This window comes from Callithrix jacchus, chromosome 8, assembly GCF_049354715.1.
Source record: "Callithrix jacchus isolate 240 chromosome 8, calJac240_pri, whole genome shotgun sequence".
In the NCBI taxonomy this organism is placed as follows: domain Eukaryota; kingdom Metazoa; phylum Chordata; class Mammalia; order Primates; family Cebidae; genus Callithrix; species Callithrix jacchus.
This window is the reverse complement of record NC_133509.1, coordinates 20,942,095-20,964,103: the sequence shown is the minus strand read 5'-3', so window position 1 is coordinate 20,964,103 and position 22,009 is coordinate 20,942,095. Positions and strand designations below refer to the sequence as shown.

Genomic DNA, 22,009 nt, shown 5'->3' with positions numbered 1-22,009 from the left:
CACTCAGAGTGGTACATGCCCTTGTATTTTAATGTGGCACGTGGAGGATTTAATGGACTTGCCGAAGGATGTGGGAAGGGCCTCTGAGAATAAGAAAGCTGGGGCCCAGATGGGCATCAAACATCGCAGCATAGCAGCCGGCGAAGGCTGGGAAGACCTTCCCCACAGCTGCCCTCCAGCCAGAAGCCCCTGAACATTCACTGCTTCCCATCTTTCAGCTTCTGCGTTCTTACACACACACACACACACAGTTCTCTTCAGCCCCTCACCTCCAAGAAGCTGTTTTCCTTTTCTCATTTCCAGTCGAAAGATGACTGCTCAGGGAAGCCAGGCCCTGTTTATACTCCCACCACGGGCCTTTCCTTGTACAGGCAGGCTCTATGTAGTCATCAGGAGGGCAGGTTCTAGCATCAGACTCTATCATGTACTGGCTGTGTGTCCTTAGCCAAGTTATTTACCCTGTCTGTGCCTCAAGAAGAAAAGGCATAAATAACAGTATCACCCAGGCATAGTGGCTCATGCCTGTAATCTCAGCACTTTGAGAGGCCGAGGCAGGCGGATCATGAGATCAGGAAGGAGTTCCAGACCAGGGTGACCAATATGGTGAAACCTCATCTCTACTAAAAATACAAAAATTAGCTGGGCATGGTGGCACATGCCTATAATCCTCAGAAGGCAGAGGCAGGAGAATCGCTTGAAACCAGGAGGCAGAGGTTGCAGTGAGCCAAGATCATGCCACTGCACTCCAGCCTGAGCAACAGAATGAGATATGGTCTAAAAAAAAAAAAAGAAGAAGAAGAAAGAAAGAAAAGAAAAGAAAAAGCAGGGTATGGTGGCTCATGCCTGTAATCCCAACACTTTGGGAGGCCGAGACAGGCAGATCACGGGGTCAGGAGATCAAGTCCATCCTGGCCAGCAAGGTGAAATGCCATCTCTACTAAAATACAAAAAAAATTAGCCAGGCGTGGTGGTGTGTAGCCTACCTCCTGAGTAGTCTGTAGTCCCAGCTACTCAGGAGGCTGAGGCAGGGGAATTGCTTGAACCCAGGCGATAGAACATGCCATGAGCCAAGATTGTGCCACTGCACTACAGCCTGGGTGACAGAGCATGACTTTGTCTAAAAATAAAAAATAAAAATGGAAAAAAGAGTACCTATGCTTCACTTGAAGATTAAATGAGTGAGCCGGTGTATGCAAAGCACTTAGGACCTGGCACTTAGTGCTAAGTACATGAGCTACTTTTTTTCTGCAATGGCTGAATTAGCCATTATAATTGTCTTGCAGAGCTGGACACAGGTATGATAAAATGTTCTGCTGCACACACCCCTACAGGCCTGTGTCCTGCCTCCCCAACAGGGGAGGACCTTGGCTGTGCCTTAGACCTCGCTCTTCACCACCACCAGCCCCTCTGCACGCACACACCGTGGGTGTTGGTGGCAACCAGAATTACTATGATTATCTGTTAAGGTTTCTAGTTTCAGAGACTCAGACTCAGACTCTGATGCTAGTGGCTGTCGCCAGCATGCCTGTTTGCAACTGCAGAATTGGTGGAGGGATTTTAATTAAAACTACATTCTGTTGAAGTATTTATTGGGCTTTGTGACTTTAATTATTTTCTAGGGAAAAACAAAAAATCCACATTTGCCTATGAGAAGACTGTTGATTTCAGAGGAAAGTAGCAACCTGTGGCAGTTTGCTGGAGGCAACTGAGAGGAATTTTCTGAATGGTTCAAATGAAGCTCGACATTATTAATCATCTAGGATCCAGCCTGTGACCCTCCTCCCAGCACTTTCATGAAATTAGCTTAACGTACTGGCAAGGCCTTTTATTGCCATCAAAATTAACAATAGCTCTTCCAGTGGCAGCTCATGTAATTATCTGGGTCTGTGCTTGTCTCACTGAATAAGAGGAACTCCTGCCTGGAAGAGGCAATACTCCTGCATTCAAGGGGCAACGTGGCTGAGCAAGGTGGCTCATGCCTGTAATCCCAGCACTTTGGGATGCCAAGGTGGGAGGAGTATGTGAGCCCAGGAGTTCAAGACCAGCCTGGGCAACATAGTGAGACTTCATCTCTACATTTTTTTTTTTAAATTAGCTGGCTGTGGTGGCACACGTCTGTGGTCCCAGCTACTCTGGAGGGAGGCTGAGACCAGAGGATCGTGTGAGCTCAGGAGGCTGAGGCAGCCATGAGCCACGATCACACCACTGCACTGCAGCCTGGGCAACAGAGTGAGACCCTGCTTCAAAAAAACCAAAACCCAAAAAGCAAGAGGTGGGGGGTGCGACATGCTTAGCAATCTCACTGTAGTGCAGGCAGGACTGGCTTCCCCACGAGATGTTCTGAGGCAGCCAGCACTCTATGGCAGGACTTGCTATTGTAAAGGCTAGGGCCAGGTGAGGCAGGGGAGTGGGGGCTGGGGATGGTGTGTAATATTTCCATCAGCAAATAACGAGATTCCCACCTCCAAGGATGGAACCTGTTCAGTGGATCATCTCACAAAGCAGGAAGCAAGGCTGGCTTCCCGGCTGTTAATTCTGCAGCTCAGTGACCTCAGCAGTCACAAGTTCTTTCATCTCTCCCCTCTGCCACCGTTAACAGGGCTTCCAGCCCGGGGACTGGGTCCCTTGGTGCCTTGGTGTCACTGGAGGGCTTCTGCAGCCACCAAGGAAACAAACCTATTGTGAGTTCTTCTTTTTTATGAAATGGAGTCTCTGTCACCCGGCTGAAGTGCAGCGGCATGATCTCAGCTCACTGCAACCGCCACCTCCCGGTTCAAGCGATTCTCCTGCCTCGGCCTCCTGAGTAGTTGGGATTACAGGTACATGCCACCACGTCCAGCTAATTTTTGTATTTTTAGTAGAGATGGCGTTTCACCATGTTGGCCTAAAGTGATCCATCCATGTCAGCCTCCCAAAGTGCTGAAATTACAGGTCTGACCCACTGTGCCCAGCCACAAACGTAATGTTAACAGACTAGTGGGTTAAAAAGGCAGCTTCTCTTTTCTGAAGCCACAGCCTCTCCCTTGGGTCTCGACACCTACTGGCATGGGACTCTTCAGCTCCAAACCAGTCACTGGTGAAGGGGAGGACATTGACTGGTTCAGAGTAATCACTTAGCCCTGATGTGGCTACGGAGGAGTCAATCCCAACACTTACTACAAGCAAGAAATCCCTTTCAAATAGAAGTCTTGGGGAATTGCATGTTCAGAGTAGCTTAATATCATGTCAAAATGAATTGAAATGAGAGTGACCGGGATTATAATGGACCGTACTTCCTTATCCGGAGTTTAGATCAATCCGCATCCATAGTCTGAGATCATAGTCAGGCTCAGGGCGGTGTGTGTGACCAGGTTCAGGAAGCTCTGGTAGGCATACAAACCAGAGGATTCTTGGCTTTCACGGAATTCTTGGATTGATTATTTTTATATTTACTTTTTATTTACTTATTATTTATTTGGGCTGAGGATCTCACTGTGTTGTCCAGCTGATCTCAAATCTTGGGCTCAAGCGATCCTCCTGCCTCATCTTCCCAAGTAGCTGGGCACACATTGCACCCAGCTCTTTCACAGAATTCTTGAAAGGATAAAAATCTGTTCTTGGAAATGCCTGTGCTGGGATCCAAAGCTATTTTAGGAGCAGTGGAAGCTTCAGTCTTTAGTCGGATATTTATGAACAGGAGATGTTTATGAACTCAAAGATGTCCCTATCTGACTTCACATCCTGAACATGGCTCCCAGTCCCAAGGCCAAGAAGAGAGACACTTTGACTGCCCAGGTGGAAAACAGGAGGAAGACTTCTACCTTGGTCTTAGGAAAAATGTGGGGCAGGGGCCTGGAGCTCCGCCACCTGAAACCTCACTCCAGCTTCACAAACTCTCTGAGTGGTGTTAAGCAACTCTTGCCCTCTCTCCTAAGTTTCCATCCACGCAATGGCAGGGGAATGGGCTACATGTGTCCTGAGGCCCCTGGGGTGCTGCGACTTTAGAAGGAGCCAGTTTGCTGGTTGAGTTGGGGCTTCTGAGCAGCAGGCTGCCATCTGAAGGGGCTTCCTGCAGGAAGACACCTCCTTGGGAGTCTGGGGTTGTGGCTTCCCCTCTTCCTTATGGCCCTTGGCAGTTTCTATGTCTGCCCTCCCACTACATTGCAACCCACCTCATCTCTTGAGACCCACTTGGGCCCCAGGATTGCCCCCCACCCCAAAACTGCTGTGCACTACTCTGTGGGCAGACAGAGTCTTCCTGCTTCAAAACACTTCCCAAAGGGCCTTTCCATAGCAGGATTCAGGAGCAGTTTGGGGCACTGTTATTTGAAGCTAAAATCTGATCACTGAGTATTTCAGGAGCCTGGTACATTGACCAGGGAGGAACAAGGCTGCCACCCCTCCCTGCTCTGCAACCAACCCTCAGTCCTCCCTTCCCTGGGGCCGTCACAGGACATAGAGAGGCCACAATAAACACACATTCAGAGACCCCCCCTCCCCCCGCCACAACTTTGCCACCACCTCCTTTGGTCTCCTGCAGATTGCAGGAGGGCCAGACCCAGAGTCTCCTCCTCCTCCTCTTCCTCCTCCTCCTCCTCTTCCTCCTCCTCCTCCTCCTCTTCCTCCTCCTCCTCCTCCTCTTCCTCCTCCTCCTTCTCCTCCTCCTCCTCCTCCTCTTCCTCCTCCTCCTCCTCCTCTTCCTCCTCCTCCTCCTCCTCCTTCTCCTTCTCCTCCTCCTCCATCTCCCGGACTCAGAGCTCCCGGGGTGGGGGTGGGGTGGTTGCCCAGGGCTTTCTCCTCCGCTGTCCGGATCAAAGCCAGAACAGCATAGAAAGGGCACATGGGGAGATGAAATAAAACCGACTTCTCCCTCGGAGACCTTCAGTCTCTTACCGTCAGTAGGCTCTTTTCATTTGCTCTTGGAAATGGCTTCCCAAAAACAGACTGAGATAAGGTTTTGTGTGCAGGTGGTTGTTTAAAAAACTGTCCAAGCAAAAAACAACCAGAAGAGAGAAGGGGAAGTAGGAGAGGAAGAAGATGCAGCCAAGCAAGGGTGTGATTTCAGGGACAGTCTCAGCCTTGGACTGATCCCAGGAAGCTCCACAGTGAACTTGAATCCTGTTTGTCCCATCGCGAGGCAGGGAAGCTCACCGGCACAGAGGCACGGCAGTCGGACATTGGTTAAGCGCTGCCCCCCGGGAGTGGGACTCCCAGGAACTTCCCCTTCTCTGAGCCTGTAGGCAATCAGCTCTAATAGACTGGAAGGACTCTGTGAAGCCTGCACCCACCTTAGGGAGATGCAGTAACAGACAGCCTTTCACTTTACTGGGAGGGAGACAGAGGCCAAAAGAGAGGTCACAGAGCATGTAGGGATGGGAAACATCCCCAGCATGTAGTTGTCTGAGCTGCCTTACCTGGGCAGTCTGGGTTAAGGGTGTGCCAAGCCTGGTGGCTGTGGGTGAGCTTGCTGACTAGAAGGCCCTTAAGGCTCTTGGGCAGATATGGCCTTGACAGTGGCAAGAATCTCATCCACGTGTGGCAGAGACTGAGGTTGTACCCTCGAGTTATCTATAACAGGATGCTGACCCCAAATCAGGCCCCACAGAGAGAGCATCTCATCAGGCAGCTGGCTGGGGCAGAGATTTGGAGGGAGGAGAACCCTCCCGGAAGTGGATCCTGGTATGTTGCGGAGATACCTGTGATTCTAGGCAAGGCCAGTTTGAATGGCCATGTCTCGGGGAAGCCAGGCATGATTCAATGTGAGGGGGTCTAGGGCAGGAGATCAGGGCTTAGGGGGCTGTATCTACTCTTCACTGACTTCCTGTGAGACTTTGGAAGTCTCTCTCCCTTCTAGGCCTCAGTTTCCCCTCCTGTGCTGTGAGGCTCAATGTTCTTCCTGCCTGCCTCATCTTGGTGTTGAGTCTGCCACATTTTCACTCCTGAGGTCTGTCCTTACCGTATCCCAGCCTAGGAAGGGTGTCTCAGCGCAGCGCCTCACAGGCAGGGATTGCCCAGGTACAGTCCTCTTCTGCATCCTTTCTGAAGAGCCCCCAAAAGACTTTCCCAGGGAAGCCAGAGGAATCAGGCTGTGAAGGGTGACCCTGTGCAGTGCAGCATCTGTGAACCCTGCAGCCCCATCTCCCTGCATCCTTATCTCCAGACCCAGCTGGGAACTTGATGTATTTATTTGCCTCTCCCAGGGCCCCCCTGTGTCCAACCCACATATCTGCCGGCTCTCTGGTAGCCCTGTGCAGACATGGAGGGAGGGGATTGCTATAAATCCCTCCAGCCTGCAGCCAGCAGGGTGACCCTGTCAGGTAGAGGAGACGATCAAGGAGGCTTGGAGAGATGGGGACAAAGGCACCAGGAGAAGCAGCTTGGGAAAGAGTCACCTAGATACTAAGTGGGCTGGAATCAGGGGAGAGGAGAGTGAGAGAGGAAGGGGAAGGGAAGAGGGATAGGAGAGGGCAGGGAGGAGAGAAAAAGGGCGAGAACCGAGGAGGAGAGGAGGGGGAGGAGGGGAGGGGAGGGGAGAGGAGGGGAGGAAAGGGGAGGGGAGCGGGGGGGTGGGGAGAGGAGGGGAAGGGAGGGGATGGGAGGGGAGAGGAAGGCCGGAAAAGAAGCAGACAGTGCTTTCTCGTGCATTCTGGGAGTCAGCACAATCCTTCTCGTCTAGGGTGTTGGGTGTATAGAGTTATTTTTTAGTTTTGCCAACCTGCTAAGTTTAGTACTTTCTATATGTTATCTCATTCCATCCTCACAATTTGTGAAGTATGCATTATCACCCCCATCTGCATATGAGATCACAGAGGGGAAGCAGGTTGTCCAAGGTCACACAGCAAAGCTGGGATTTAAAGTCAGGTTCCTCTAAAGCCTGTCTTTGAACTTCCACACACACAGCTCCCTGCTCCCAAGCTGACTCTATAAGTGCACCTCCAGTGAGCTCAGCCACACCCACCTTCGAGCCCACCCTCTGCCTCCCCCTTGGTTGGTCTTTTTTTTTTTTTTTTTAGATGGAGTCTCTCTCTGTCACCCAGGCTGGAGTGCAGTGGCTTGATCTCAACTCATTGCAACCTCCGCCTCCCAGGTTCAAGTGATCCTCCCACCTCAGCCTCTGGAGTAGCTGGGATTACAGGCACACGCCATCACACCCGGCTAATATTTGCATTTTTAGTAAGAGATGGGGTTTCACGACACAGCCAGGCTGTTCTCAAACTCCTGACCTCAGGTGATCCACCCACCTCGGCCTCCCAAAGTGCTGGGATTACAGGCGTGAGTCACTGCGCCAAGCTGGTTGGTCTGATTTACTGCGAAATCAATCCCCCCCCCGCACCCCCCTCCCGGGGTCAGCCTGGGCTTTAAGGCTCTAGAACTGCAGGGACTGTCAGCTCTTCAGTTCCACCCCCAGGCCCTCTGCACTCAGTCTGAGATGGATGGTTTCAAGCAATCAGACAAGCAACACAGGATTTCACAATATCTCCTACTTGTCTGACTGGCTAGCTTCTTGGAAAATGTCTGTGGTTAGCTAGCTAGCTTTTGTAATCTGCTTGGCTATCAAGTTTGGGATATTTATAATATTTATAAACTGATTTTAGCATCGTCCAGGCAGCTGGTCTTAGTTTACAGAAGTTTCTTGAGCCAAGAATGAAGGCATTTTTCCCTCACTTGAAGCAAATGCATTTTGTAAGCATGGACGGGGACTTCCAGACTTCCTGTTTTTTGTTTTTGTTTGTTTGCTTTGTGTGGGGAGAATCTGTTGAAATTCTAGACTCTTCTCTCAATAGTGTCCACAGGTATTTGCTTTATTCAGGTCCAGTGGGTCTGGAGTTGCTGGCATCTGGATTCAGAGACAAAAATAAATAATGGCACTGGCTCCTTCCTCTCCCAGCCCCAGGCGCAGCCTGTGCCTGTGCCTGGTACCAGGACCGAGACCACTGCAGGGGAGCGTGTCCTCAGAGACCTCGGTCCCCATTCCCTTTCATCTCCCTCCGCCTGGCCCACCTACTCTCCACCCACATAGCGGTGCACCCCCATCCCACCCACCCTTCCCGTGACCACTTGTTACCTGCATTATAACTGGGGGTGGGGCCTTACCCTAAATTGTGCATTCTCAACAGAGGCCTTATCACCCCACAGGGGATGAAAAGTGGGGGAAGGGCAGTTGACCATCTTAGCTATGACCACGGTTTCTGACCCTCCAAAGGCACACACTCCATACCTATGTCCGTGTAAGGAAAAAGTAAAAACATCTCCGTCTTGTCTGCAGAGGATATGATCTTGTGTCTAGAAAACCCTATGCATGTACAGTGTATCTATCGTATTAAAATTTCACAGAGGGAGGCACAATCGGGAAATAATGCTAAAAATAGTTCTTAAGAGGACAATAATAATAATATAAGGTTCAGAAACACCCGCCCTAAAAGAAACAATTAGAATTAAAGTTCAGCCGGGCACGGTGGCTCATGCCTGTAATCCCAGCACTTTGGGAGGCCTGAGGTCAGGAGTTCGAGACGAGCCTGACCAACATGGAGAAACCCCATCTCTACTAAAAATACAAAATTAGGGCATGATGGCGCATGCCTGGACTCGGGAGGCTGAGGCAGGAGAATCCCTTGAACCTGGGAGGCGGAGGTTGTGGTGAGCCAAGATCACGCCATTGCACTCCAGCCTGGGCAACAAGAGGGAAGCTCCGTCTCAAAATAAATAAATTAAATTAAATTAAAAAATAAAGTTCAAGCACAGGGACTACAAGGTGGAGGTAGCTTTCAAGGGCCTGCCTTATGTATCACCTGAGACTGACAGCTCAGGAGGGCACGGCAAGGAAAGGCCAGGGAGACTGTCCCCCAACACATGGCCATGTGCCCCATGGTATGTGCCACAGATGGTGCCAGTCTAGACACAGGCTTCCTGCACGCAAATCCCAGCTCCGCCACATACAAGTTTAATGACCCTGACAGGGTACTCAGCCTCGCTGCCCTGCCGTGCTCCTCTGTAGGAGGAGGATGGAATGTAACCACATAGGACAGTCGGGAAGATTAAACAAGGTTACTTCTGCTAAATGGTGAAATCGTGTCTGGTACCCAGTTATCATACCTGGTCATCCCGTGCTCTCACTCCGGGGCAGGCTTGCCCACTCCTCGGTCCCTGCGATCCGCTTTGTGTACACTGACCCTGTCGGCGTTGTGAGCTGGGGCAGAGCCCCTGCCAGGTGCTTCTAGAAGAGGATTTGGGGGAAAAGGCAGATTGCACTTCGGGGTGCCTACAAGGGGGTCTTCCTCAGAAGCTCCTGCCCATCTGTTCACAGTTTCAGGGACTTTTCAGTTGCTAAAGTCACAAAGACCTGTGGCCTGAAGTGTGACTCTAACTCCATTTCTAACTAAATTCCTAATTCCTAAGGTTTGTTCTCAACCTTAAGCACCAAATGTGTCCCTCGATTTGATCTAACCCCAAATCCTAACCTGGCCCCCCACATCCCGAGCTCTAACTCTCACCCCGATTCTAAGCCCACCTGATCCTTACCCCAGTTCTAACTTGGGGCCTATCCTTAACTGTAACGCTCACTTTCAGTCCACTGTCACCCAGTATTTCCCCAAATTAACGGGTCATTGACTTCCAGTCACGTTTTGCTCTACTGTGACCCTTCCCAGCATGGAGTTACTTACTGTTTGTCCTAAGTGGATCTTTAAAGAATTCCACGTCAGCGTCATTCTGAGCAACTAGATCCCAGATGGGTTGGTTGTATTGTTTCTTTCTTTCTTTTCTTTTCTTTTTTTTTTTTTTTTTTGAGACAGAGTTTCAAACTCTTGTCATCCGGGCTGGAGTGCAATGGCATGATCTCAGCTCACTGCAACCTCTACTTCCCAGGTTCAAGCAATTCTCCTGCTTCAGGCTCCCAAGCAGCTGGAATTGCAGGCCTACGCCACCACACCCAGCTAATTTTTGTATTTTTAGTAGAGACGGGTTTCACCATGTTGTCCAGGATGGTCCCGAACTCCTGACCTCAGGTGATCCACCCACCTCGGCCTCCCAAAGTGAGTGTTGGGATTACAGCTTGTTAGCCACAGTGCCCAGCCTGGTTGTATTGTTTCTAACAGATGTTAAAATAAACATAAAGGTTTAACATTTAAAAAAATGTTTCTCCTTGTGCCTCCTACCTACAGTTATCTCCCATACCATGGAAAGCACGCACGGCCCTTTCGAAAGGACTGAGCTGCGGAGCCTAAACCACCGGCATCGCCTGCACCACTGTGGCCCACGCCCGTTGCCAGGCTCCGTGAGGGCTGCAGCGCCCTCTGCTGGCAGAGCCCTGGGAAGGGGGCTGTAGCGCCCTCTGCTGACAGAGCCCAAGAGCAGCCCTAGCTCAGCTCGCCTTCTCGGTGGGCAGGGTCCCCAGCGTCCTACCCTCTCTGACTTGATATTTGATTCATCCCAGCCCGGGTGCCACGTGCACTAACCATGGAGTTTCCTTAATTGTGAGGAGTGGAGAAAGGTGGGAAGGGAGCCCCTTATTCTAGGCATAGGTGCTGGAGGCATCTGGGGTGTGAGGCAGAGACAAGGCTGAGGTCAGAGGAGGAGAGGGGGCCTGCTGGCAGGGCTGGGCTGAGGGTGAGATTCTGAGGCATGGATAGTGGTCAAGGTTGGGGCCAGGAGTCAGAGTGAGGCTGGAGTAGGGAGAAGGGTGGACATGGGCCAGGACAAGGGGAGGTGGAAGGTGGGAGAACAGCCCAGCCAGGCTCTGGGACAGCAGCCGGAGGTAAAAGCCAGGTTGGGTATGGGGGCAGAGCAGATTTCTAGATGACTTTCCCAGAGGTGTGAGGGAGACCCTGGGCCTCAGAAGGAGGCCCCGCAGCAGGGCTTGGCCGAGCTGCTACACAGGAAGCTTGTTCTCTACTCCGGGCCTCAGTGATTGAAATGTCCCATCCAGGTGTGTTGGGGACACAGCGTCACCTCCTGCCCAGCCCCTCCAAGGTGGGCACCTTGATCTTGGCTCCCTCAGACCCCAGGACCCCCACAATTGTTTGCTTACCCCTGATCTTTTTCTTTAATCCCCTGAAAACAAACCCATATTTTGTTTTGCTAAGATCTAAGATGTGTTTATTTTCCTATGATTCATAAAGCACTTCATAGAGCAGAAAGATTTTTAATTTGTGTGTGGGTATTTTTTTGTTTGTTTGTTTTTAGAGACAGAGTCTTGCTCTGTCACCCAGGCTGGAGTGCAGTGGCGCGTGATTTCGGCTCACTGCAACCTCTGCCTCCCAGGTTCAAGCAATTTCCTGCCTCAGCCTCCTGAGTAGTTGGGATTATGGATGCTCACCACCATGTTTGGCTAATTTTTGTATTTTTGGTAGAGACGGGGGTTTCACCATCTTGGCCAGGCTGGTCTTGAACTCCTGACCTCATGATCCACCCACCTCGGCCTCCCAAAGTGCTGGGTTTATAGGCATGAGCCACCGTGCCCGGCTTACCTGTGTGCTTTTAAAGTATACCAAAAAGCTATCTTCACACACATTTTCTCACTGGTTCCTACAAAGATCTCTTGAAGTCAAAAGGAGCTTCATTCTCCCATTTGACTGCAGCAGAGCGTGAGGATCAGGGAGGGAGGTAAACATGCCAAAGGGGGCCACAGACTACCAAGTGAGGATTGAAACTCGGTGTCCTGACTTCTAACCCAGTGAGCTTGCATTAGTTGACATGTAGACACCTGAGATACAGTCCAAAGATGAAGCACAGGTGACATATTGGGACTGGATCTTCTTGGTCAAAGGGTCAACCTGAGAGAATAAAACTTCAGGACTGGAATCTGGGCATCTGGGATGGTAGGGGGGTCAAGGGTGGTGGTACTGATCAATTCCCATTACCCAGCTGCTCACCCACACCAGTGGTGGACTAATTCCTGTAATGCTCGTGCCATGGGAATCCCTCAGGTACTAACCTCAGTTCCATCTGTGACAGCCAAAACAACACATTCATCACCTGTTACCAGTGCCCTGGGCCTCCCACACCTCCCTTTTTAAGGGTTTTAGCACCGTCACTCAAGGAACACAGAGAAGAATACGGGATGCGCTAGTGAGGGGCAGGGGCAAAGTTCCTGCAGACTCTGGTCTCTGACTTTCTCTAGGAGGTCATTCTTGAAATGGTGCTTCTTTCTTGCCACATGGCACTCCCCTTTGGAGATGATCCCAAGGCAAGGCTGCCCTGGGTCTTGGCCTTCCCCACTTGTCATGGCGGGGTTCACATGCTTAAGGCCCACAGCACTGAGCAACAAAGGGCTCTTAGCTCTGCTAAGTCCTGAAAGACACCTCCCAAGACACGGTTGTGCTAGGCAAGTGGCCACAAGCCTATGCCTGGGAGAGCCCCCTCCTATCCAGGCAAAAGGCCTCTCAGTGGTTCCTCTGGGGGTGCTGAGCAGTCTGTGATCGGAGCAGCAGACTCTCAAGATTCACATCTTTATTAAAGGCTGTGACAGTGGAGGCAGGGCAGAGCACCCCTCAACTACATCTGAAGACAGCAACATATGGCGAGGCTGGAAGTCAGGGGGGCCCAGTCTCCCTTCCTCCTTCAATCTACATCAATCTGTTTCCATAGGTGCTTCAGAGCCAGCGACTGCTTTGACAGTCTGGCATCAGAATCTTATTTTAAATGCGTCAACGTTCACTGTTAGAGCCAGCACTCCCATCGTGGGAACAAGACCCTACAGAATTCCTCAGCGGGTCTTCAGGGCCCCCATGGGACAGGGCTGCAGTATGGGCAAGCAGATCTCACCGATGTGAAAGCTGAGGTCATCAGCCATGGAGGCTAGAGGCCTGGGCTGTCTGGGAAGCATCCCAGGAGCAGGGAGCCAAGGAGGAGAGATGGGAGGGAGAGAGGAAGAGGAAGGGTCCGCTGTCCTGCTAATCAGAGAGGACAGCCCTGACCTGCCTGTGTTCTGCTGTTGACCTCTGGTGTGACTGCAAGTTTGGGAACTAACAGCTTGGAATGGGAGTTAGAATTCAAGAATAAGAAAGCTTCCTGCCCATTGCCTCAGAGGCCTGCTTTCCATTCCTAAAAATGCAGGATGGCACAGTCAGATGGCAGCTCTGAGACTGTGGAGGCCAATCAGCCATTTTACAGGTGGGGACACTAGAGCTTAGGAAGGGGCCTTTTCCTAGGCCACACTCACTGCACAGAGACAGGGATGGGGCTTTCTCTGCTGCTTCACACCGCTTCCCCTTGGAGGAGCCGTCTATGAGAGCAGCGGTTCTCAAACTTGAGTATGCACCAGCGCTAGGCCCCACCCTGAAGAGTCTGATTCCAGAGGCCTGTGGTGGAGCCCACGGGTCTGCATTTCTAAGAAGCTCCCAGGGGATGCCAATGCCGTGGACTACACATTGGGTAGAGTTGGACACGCCTTGGGAGGTCTGAGGGTGAAGGCAGGAAGAGCCAAGGGCCATGCTGTGAGGGGTCTGGTGGCCTGAGGAGCAAAGAGCAAAGCTGTGGCCAAGCAGAGGTGTCTGTGTGCGCAGGAGGAAGGAAGCAAACTTTGGAAGGTCAGGCTTTGCAAGCGGGGACATGCATGGAACATCAGCTCTGTCTTTGCTGATGAGGCTCCTCTGGGATGAAAGGGGAAGGGAACAGAGTTGGCCGCTGGGCAGGCAGAGGCTGGGGGACCCCAACCTTGTGAGGGGCAGTTTGGTTTGGAAGGCACTTTGAGTAGCCATGGGCTGCCAGGGCTGCAGCCGGCATCACCTCAGACTGCTCTCTGCGGGAGCTGTCAGCAGGTCCGCTGGCATAGGGGCTGGGGTCAGGGCAGAGCTGTAAGGACACCCAAGGTAGTGGCAGGTGGGATGGCTGAGGCAAGACCAGGGCCACTTAGAGAGCTCTGAGGTCATGCCTTCCTCACTCAGGACCTCCCTGGTTCTAGCTCCTGGAAGGAGGGGCTGGGCGCCTGGTGATCACCTGGGGTGGTGGGTACTCAGCTTTGGAACCTTCTCTGTAGGATGTCTAGAGAAGGGAAATTTGGTCCCAGAGAAAGGGAACTGATTCTGAACCAAATGACAACTGAGGGCTGGGTACCAGGACCTGGGAATGCTGTGATGGGTGGGGCCTGGCTCAGGGACCCCATCCCTCTCTGCCCACCAGAGAACCTAAGCCGGTCACCCCCTTCTCTCAGCTCTGCTGGGAGGCCCTCTCTGCCAAGCCATGGCCAGCAAGAGGGGCGGAGACACCCTCTGCCTGTGCCAGCACCGGACCCTCCAACAGGCCTTCGAAGTAGGTGGCCAGAGCCTGCAGGTTGAGAGCAGGCTGGGTGGGGTGCAACGTGGTGGTCTGCAGGCTTAGGTAGCGAATGTACTTCTTCAGGCCCCCCTGCTGGTCACGGCGGTGTGCGCTCAGCAGTTCCACGAAGCTCACGCCGTGGAGGGCCAGGAGGCGGGCCTCGGCCCGGGACAGCACTGAGGCCTGCACCAGGGGCTGCAGGGAGGCAAAGCACTGCAGGCTACTGAAGGGGTAGACATGCTGGGCCAGCTGGGGGCCCGGGGAGACCTCAAGGAGGCGGCACAGGTCGCGCATGGCCAGCACGGCGGCCATGGCGCTACGCTCGCTCATGTTTCTCGCCAGGTAGGTCTTGGCCAGGTTCTTGAGTTTGAAGCTGCTGGCCCCGGGAACACGCTCCCGGATGAGGGGCAGGGCAGCCAGGAAGCCTGAGGTGGCCTCCTGGAATTCCCACAGCCTGTTAATGTCTTCCAGAGCCCGGAAGAAGTTCGGGAGGCCAGGCCCCCAGAGCTTGAAGCAGGCCAAGATGGGGCGGCGCATGGAGCCCAGGAAGCTGAGGAAGTGCTGCAGCCCCACCTCCAGGGTCACGGCCTTGGAGTAGGTGCTGAAGAAGGCTTCGGGCTGGATGAGCACACGGAACTTGCTTTCCCGGTTCACTGCCGCCAGCTGGCTAATCTTCTGGGCTGGGCAGGAGAGAAGGGCAGGGTGAGGACCCAGGGGCCCACAGAGAGCTCTGGGGTGGGAGCAGGGGGTCCTCTAGGGCTGCCGACCCACCATCTAGAGACCTCATTTTGGGGCTGGCTGGCAGGAGCCACACATCAGCCCCCAAATGCAGCTCTGTCCCTGGTTCTGATGGGATAGCGGTCAAAAGGGGAGGCTGGGCTGCCCTCCAATCACTGTTCACTGGCTGGGGATCCAGCTCTCCCCTCCTCCACTGCCGGCCCCGGAGTTGGCCAAACCCTGTGGATCCAGGTTCCTCTGTCTTCTCTCAGCCTCAGCCATCTACACTCAAGATCCCAGGCTGTTTGACCTTAGTTCCCCATCCCATGCTCCTTCCTCCAGTCCCCAAGGACCCCCGCCCAGTCAGAGCCCTGGGCCATAGACAGCAGGCCTGCTCGGCTTACTCCACTCAGAGCAAGGCCCAGAGCCTCCCACTGAGGTCTGCAAGTGACTTTCCTGTACCGTGAAAACACTTGCTGTTTCTGTCTGGCTGGGCTAGCCTCCATGTTGAGTCCATGCCACAGGGTAGGTAGGACCTGGGGCTCGGGCTCAAGGAGGGGCATTGCAGAGCCAGGGCAAGCACTGGAGGAAGTTGAGGGGCTTCCAGGATGAGGGGTCTGATCCCTCTGTGACCTTAGATCTGTGGGCAGCCCTGTGCAGCCACCTGTGGGATAGGCCCTGTATTCAGAAACGTGCAGCACAGCCAGAGGCCTTACTTGGATGACGGCTCAGGGCGATGCGCTCACACACTGTGTTTCTGTCTAGGAGTGCGTCTCCCAGGCTCTCCGTCTAAGAGAACTGATCAGAGATGCACTCGTGGAGGCACCTGCCTCCCTCACACACTCAGGGGCTGGCTAAGGCAGACATCTTTATTCAAGCCAGCAAATGCCACCCCGGGAGCCCAGGTGATGAGCTGGAGTGTGCTGCCCACCCTGGTTGCAGCTGTTGGCCAGAGCTCAGAGCTCTCCCGGGCCTGGCAGATGGCTCTGCCTGCACTTCTTTTGCGGACCCAGAGACTAAGTTAGAAAGGGGTGGGGGTAGCCCCAGGAGAACCCACTTTCATTGTCAAGCTTGAGGTCAAAGAAAACCAGAGGCCTGTCTTCTGCTTGGGGGTCGGCGAGGCTCTTGTCCAGGACCCTGAGGCTGCTGGGGCCCTCCAGCTGGAGGTCACTGGACTCGCTGCTGCTGTCATCGAGCTCTCGGGAGGACTGCAACACAGAAAAACCAAGCGTCAGGGGTTCTGAGGGCCAAGGCAAGTACATGTGCAGAACACAAACAAACTCATATAGCTGAGGGCATCTGCGTGCACACGAGGGAGGGTGTACCACTGGGGAAGGGGATGTGTGTGCACAAGAGAAGGTATGTGTGCACGAATGGTGCGAACTGGGTGTGTCACATGTGAGGGTTACATGTGTGAGCCAGGGCACACACCATGAGCAGGGGAGGGAGGGTGTACCACTGGGGAAGGGGATGTGTGTGCACAAGAGAAGGTATGTGTGCACGAATGGTGCGAACTGGGTGTGTCACATGTGAGGGTTACATGTGTGAGCCAGGGCACACACCATGAGCAGGGGAGGGAGGATGACACACAGGTAAGCATGAGTGTATGTGAACATGCATGCATGGGAATGAATCCAAGGCTAAGTCTGTGTGTGCACACACAGTTAAGTATGAGCTATGAACCTGCGTTGACACAGCATATGGAAGTGTGAGAGGAAGTGCCAGTGAGTGTGTGGGTAAGTGCATGGTGCTGTGTGTGGAAGCTCAGGGAAGGAGCCAACTGCTGTGGCAGGCAGGACCTGAGATGTCTGCTCCTAATTCCATCTGTTTGAGCAGACTCAGAAGAAACACCAAAAACTTAGGACCGGAGAAAAAAGCCTCATCTTGAACCCCAGATGATTCTTTGGAAGGGGTCAGGAGCCTGGCTTTTCTTGTCCCCAAGGTTGGCCGAGGTGCCAGTGTCCTGCACAAAGGAGTGGGAAGGACTGCTTGGCCTCCCGAAGCCACATCAAGATGGACACCCAGGTCCATGGCAGTGAGAGGGCAGTGGAGGCCCATGGCATCTGACCCAGCGGCTTAGAGAAACCTGAGTTTTAGGAGTCCTTCAGGTGAGGGGCTCTCTCCTGCCCCAAGGTCTGGTGGGCACACTGTTCGAGAATCCCTGGCGTGGGGAGCCAGAGGATGGGGGAAGGGCTCCAGCTCTGAGATTTTCCCAAGGGGCTGGGACTACAGAGGGAGGTGGAGCCTCTGTGATGGTAATACACAGAGTTAATTGCTTATCATCTGCTCAGCTGCCAAGCCCAGATATTTAGTCTTTGGAGACCAACTTGGAACCTCCCATGAAATGCCACCTGTGGACGTTAGTTGGAGACCAGCAAGGAAGGGACATGGCCAACATCATAGAGCTGGGACAAAGTCTAGGGCAGGACTTGCATTTTTCCTCTTTAGGAACTGCCTCTGGCTAATGTCCCTGGACTGGGAGACAGCACATTTCTCCAGACCCTTCCAATGCCCACGAGAAACATCTGTTTTCAACCAAGATTCAACCGAGAGAAACAGCATTACTGCCCACCAGTAAGCTAAGACATGGTGGGTTTTCCTAGGAGTGGCTGGGTTTCACTTGATTTGCAATTCATAGCCCTGCTCCAGGCTTGCCAGCTTTCTGCCAGTCATTCTCAGAGGCAGACACTCACTATGAATCCATCCAGAGCTGGCTTCGCCTCTTCAGATCCAGGGATCTAGTTAGAGAGTCTGCCCAGTGCCTCGCATCTCCAGATCCTGATTTGGCCACGCTGTCAAAGCTGATTTCACATGTCTTGCTCTGGGTAAGCCCACACTGCTGCCTCAACCTTCCCGACTCGGTCTTCTCCCTGTAAGGAGCCTTCTACAAGGCATCTTCCTAGCCTGTAGCCGGGGGACTGGAGACTCCACCTTCTCCCGCTTTGGGAGAATCCAGCTGTTTCTTCTCCAGCCTTTGCCGGGCAGCAGTGCTCTCCCGTGAGCTGACGGAGGAGCTGGGCTCCCCTTCTGAGTCCTCCCTGGTTCAGATCCCTGGTGCCCATAGCTGAGGCTGAGTCCGTGCTGCCATCCACTGACATGGCATACAGGACTTTCTCTTTTTCGTTCTTCTTCCTGCTCCAAACGTAAAGGCAAATGCCCCTTTGTGTTCCCCAGTGCCTTCACAAAGCTCTGGGCAATGTCCTCGGCCTTAGAACCGGTCTCCTCGCTTTCAGATCCGCCCTTCCAAGAGCAGAGCTCCCTGAAAGCCACAGCGCTGTCTCTGCAGGCCACCTCTCCAGTCTTCACAGCAGGGTCATTTATGGCAGCCACTAGCACCTCATTTTTAGAATCTTCCATTGTCCCGGGGCCAGGGAAATGTCCTTTGTCCTAAACTGACTGGAGCTGCCTTCTCTAAAAAACCTCTCCTGGCTCCCTTCATAAAAGGACACCCCTTTCCACAGAGCTTGTTAATGGAGGAGAGGCTGGATCTTTAAGCCCTGCCTTACTTCCACCAAAATTCCTCTTGCCTTGGGGATTTCCATAAAGTATGGCCACCCACGGAGCTGGTCTCAATGGAACTCCAGCCAGCTGTAAACTCACAGTCCTCCCCTGCCCCGCCTTAAACGCCAGCATCTCGTCTGGGAAGTACAGGTGCATTTGAAAACAAGACTCAACGTTTGCCAGCAGAGCCATCAGACATAGTGGCCAGTGCGGGACATTCTCCCTTCCCTGCTCACTAGGGGACACTCTCCCGTTCTGCCCCTAGACCCCACACCTTGGCCTTATTCCACAAATAAGGATAATTGGGTGTCAGGGGAGCATAGAGAGGGACAGTCACTGGAAAAGGCTTAGATTTGCTTGGAAGAGAAAAGGAAGGGGGACGGAAGAAAGTGGATGGGAAGCAGCCTTGAGCCTGCACGCAAGGACCGGGAAGGAAGGGGGTAAGCTTTACTATGGAGTGGGAGACGCCAGGCAACAAAGAAAAAAGGAAGAGGGACTGAAGAAGCCCTGCTGGGGTTTGGAGCTGGGTTCCCTTTAATGTGCTTTCAAAAGATGCCTGTAAATACTGGGACTTATTTGTTTGTTATACTTCATTAATGGACATGGTTTCTTTGAATGCAAAACTGCATTCAGGCTGAGCCCCGTGACAGCTAGGATTTTTTCAGGATATACATGCAACTTGGATACACACGCACTCTGGTTCATGAGCGACATCCGTCTCGCTTCCCTTCCTCAGATCTCACGGCCTGAGCAGGTCAACTGCATTCCAACTCAACACAGCAGCTCTAACAGTCGTCCCAAGGGTGCTCGGAGGTAGTGGCTGGATTGGCCTTGTCGTCACCTTCTAAAAGTCTAGGAGGTGCATCAGGGAAGATCCAGCCTCTCCTCTCCACTGCTGTATCACACCCCAGTATGAAAATGTCACCTGTGTTCAAGACCGCTACATCTACAGACAAATAAGCAGCATTCCTCTACCGCAGACATGCAGTGAACCCCCCGATTCAGGGGTTCTTGACTTTGGCTAGGTATTCATAGCTTTAAAACACTCTTGAAGCCCAGGCTGCACCCAAGACTGACTCGATTAGAATCTCAGGGCATGAGACCTAGGAAACTGTTGTTGGGAAAACTCCCCAGTGTACAGCCAGCTTGAGAACAATTGTCCTTATCACGGATTCATTCCAGGTTTGTTTATCAGCCGAACAACCACAAGCTAAACTCTCTGATAGTCAGCATCCCGCTTCTGGAAGATACAGAGCATCTGACATTCATGCTTATCAAGAACCCACAAGCTCCTGAAGAACTTGCTGAGCACTTAAGCACCAGCTACAGCTGGGATCAGTCTGGCAACACACATGCATTGCTAAAGCCTCCGAGGCCCCATGAATACTGCACATGAATCATGGCGCCTTGGAGGCCCATCCAGTGAACTGGACCATCAACTTGGCCAGCCTGTGGCCTCTGCTGCCCTTCTGCCTAGCTCCCGCCTCTAGGCCAGCACGTCCATTTCATTTTCTCAGATGCACACTCACCAGTGCCACGGCCCCTCTTGTGGATCAGCCATTCCCCACATTCCTCCCTTCCTCTGCCGTCACCACCGCCACTTCTGCCACAGGCTGCCCCCTTGCCATGACACCCTCCTATTGCTGCTGCCACTGAGGCACAGGAGCCAGTCATCTGTCACAAGAGTGGGTGAGATCACCTATCCTAAAGCAGGAGCCCCAGGGCAGGCGCATTGCTGACCCACTCTGGCAGTTTTTAAGCCAAGTCCTCACCTGAGGTACTCCATAACCAGGCCTGGGAGACTCACCGCTCCACCCCATGACTATGCCCTGCTGCCTCTCACTCCTTGCACAAGCAGTATCTCGCTGAATCCCAAGGCCAGAGCTGAAGCTCAAGGGAGGGGCCCCTACACACCCTGATACACCTGGGAAGTGTAATATTGTAGCAGGCCAGTATTCTGCAATTTTCCTCACTGTAAGGCTGGATAAAAGCTGCAGAGCTGGGGAGGATGGGTCAGGTGGGAGCCAGGATCACCTTGGAAATATCAGCCCCCCCACATGCTGAGGAGGAAGAATTTGCAGTGGGGTACTGTGGGTACTCTAGGGGTACCAGAGGTCTGGAAAGGACCCAGAAGTTGGGTGAGAAATGCATAGGGGGACCTAATTTGTTGGGGTTTTAAAATATGTATTTTCTGAAGTTTAGGACTCCTGTAACAATGTTTAAAACATGTGTCCGAAAGCTACATATGTGAAAGCAGCGGTCCTCTGGCTCTCTCCCATGCCTCCAGGCCTGCTCTCTAATATAAGCTCTGAGGTGTTTAACTCATCATCACCTGAAATATGATATTACCCCCTTCCTTAATTCACTGGACAGCCCTTAATGACTCCTTGCTGCCAGCTGAGCATTACATACTCCCTGTCCCTCTGCTTGACTCTCCATGCCGTCCGGGGGCACTGTTGGCATTACAATCCTGTTCTCCACCTTTCCTTCCTAGGCTTCTGCTTCTACCCAAGGCCAGTGGTAGCTTTAATTTTACCAAGATTATGGGATGGAAAGAAGTGCCCAGACTTCAGAGGAATTTAGACCCCAGAAAGACAAGACTCAGTAACTGGTTGGATGTGAGAAATAATAGAAAGGGGGGTGCCCTGGGTGGCTCTGGGGTCTCAGCTTGTGCCGAGGGGCAGAGAGTGGGGTGAGCCACTGAGAGGGGAGGAGGAGGTGCTGAGTTTGAGGTACCTATGGGGTGTCCATGCGGAGCTGTAGAAGGTCACTGGCCACGCTGGTCTGGCAGGCAGGAGCGAGCACTGGGTATCAGCTACCCCTGGGCAGTAACTGAAGTCAGGAGTGTGGCTGAGAGCACCTGGGAGAATATACAGACTGAGAAGAGGAGAGGGCCAGCAGCAAAGCTGGAGGAGCCCCATGCCCAGGACAAAACAGAGCCTGCAGAGGAGAGGGAGGGGAGCCCAGAGCTGCAGGAGCAAAACCTCCTGCACCTGAATAGGCAATCTTTCCAGGAGGGCACCCGGCACTGGTCAAGAATAATAAGGACTATAAGAGACACTGACTAGAGCGGTGGAGGCCACCCTGGTGCTGGCGGGGAAGCGTAGGAGGTGGGGTGAAGAAGGAGCAAGGAGGGGACTGGAGTGTAAACCAGGAGAGCAGAGGAAGGGGAGCCAGCAACTCAACAGGGAAGTGGGTGGAATTTTCTGAGATGACAAAGACTTCATTCAGGGTGTTTAGTTCAGAAGGCAGTGGATGCATTAGAAGATGCAAGACAGATGAGGAGGAGGAGTGAGGCTCCCAGGGGGTCAGGGGGTGGGGCCAGGACACAATGTGAGTCCTGGAGGCAGGCTGACATCGCTTCCAGGCTAACAGGAAGGGCAGGGAAGAGATGTGATGGGGACAGATAAATCTGTACATAGAGAGCAAGATGTCAACTGTCCCTATGCCATCAGAGAGCTCCTGTCTCCTCCCTGGAGTGGAAGGTGCCGCCACCAGCTGGGGGTGAGCTGAGACAAGGGCCTAGAGTGAGGAAAGGCAGGCGGGGGCTGCCATGCAG

At 53.0% G+C, this 22,009-nt stretch overlaps 1 protein-coding gene and 1 long non-coding RNA gene across 5 annotated transcripts in view; both read right to left on the bottom strand.

The window, feature by feature from the left end:
- Nucleotides 1–7,632: 7,632 nt before the first annotated feature.
- LOC144577296 (uncharacterized) lies at nucleotides 7,633–9,752 on the bottom strand. The gene is made up of 3 exons (XR_013520821.1): nucleotides 9,642–9,752; nucleotides 9,073–9,193; nucleotides 7,633–7,816 (listed from the first exon to the last, which is right to left on the bottom strand). It is a non-coding gene; the product is annotated as an uncharacterized LOC144577296 (long non-coding RNA).
- Nucleotides 9,753–12,411: 2,659 nt separating this feature from the next.
- Nucleotides 12,412–22,009, bottom strand: part of PML (PML nuclear body scaffold) — a 53,060-nt gene continuing 43,462 nt past the window's right edge. For 2 of the 4 annotated variants that reach the window (XR_013520819.1, XM_002753319.5), the window contains exons 8-9: nucleotides 16,007–16,157; nucleotides 12,412–14,912 (exon numbers count right to left, since the gene is read on the bottom strand). Coding sequence is in view for 2 of the 4 variants with exons in the window: in XM_002753319.5 (XP_002753365.2) it covers nucleotides 14,125–14,912; nucleotides 16,007–16,157 (939 nt within the window). In the remaining 2 variants the exon portion in view is untranslated. The remainder of the gene's footprint in view (nucleotides 14,913–16,006; nucleotides 16,158–22,009) is intronic. The other 2 variants (XR_013520820.1, XM_009005225.4) reach the window with 1 other exon arrangement.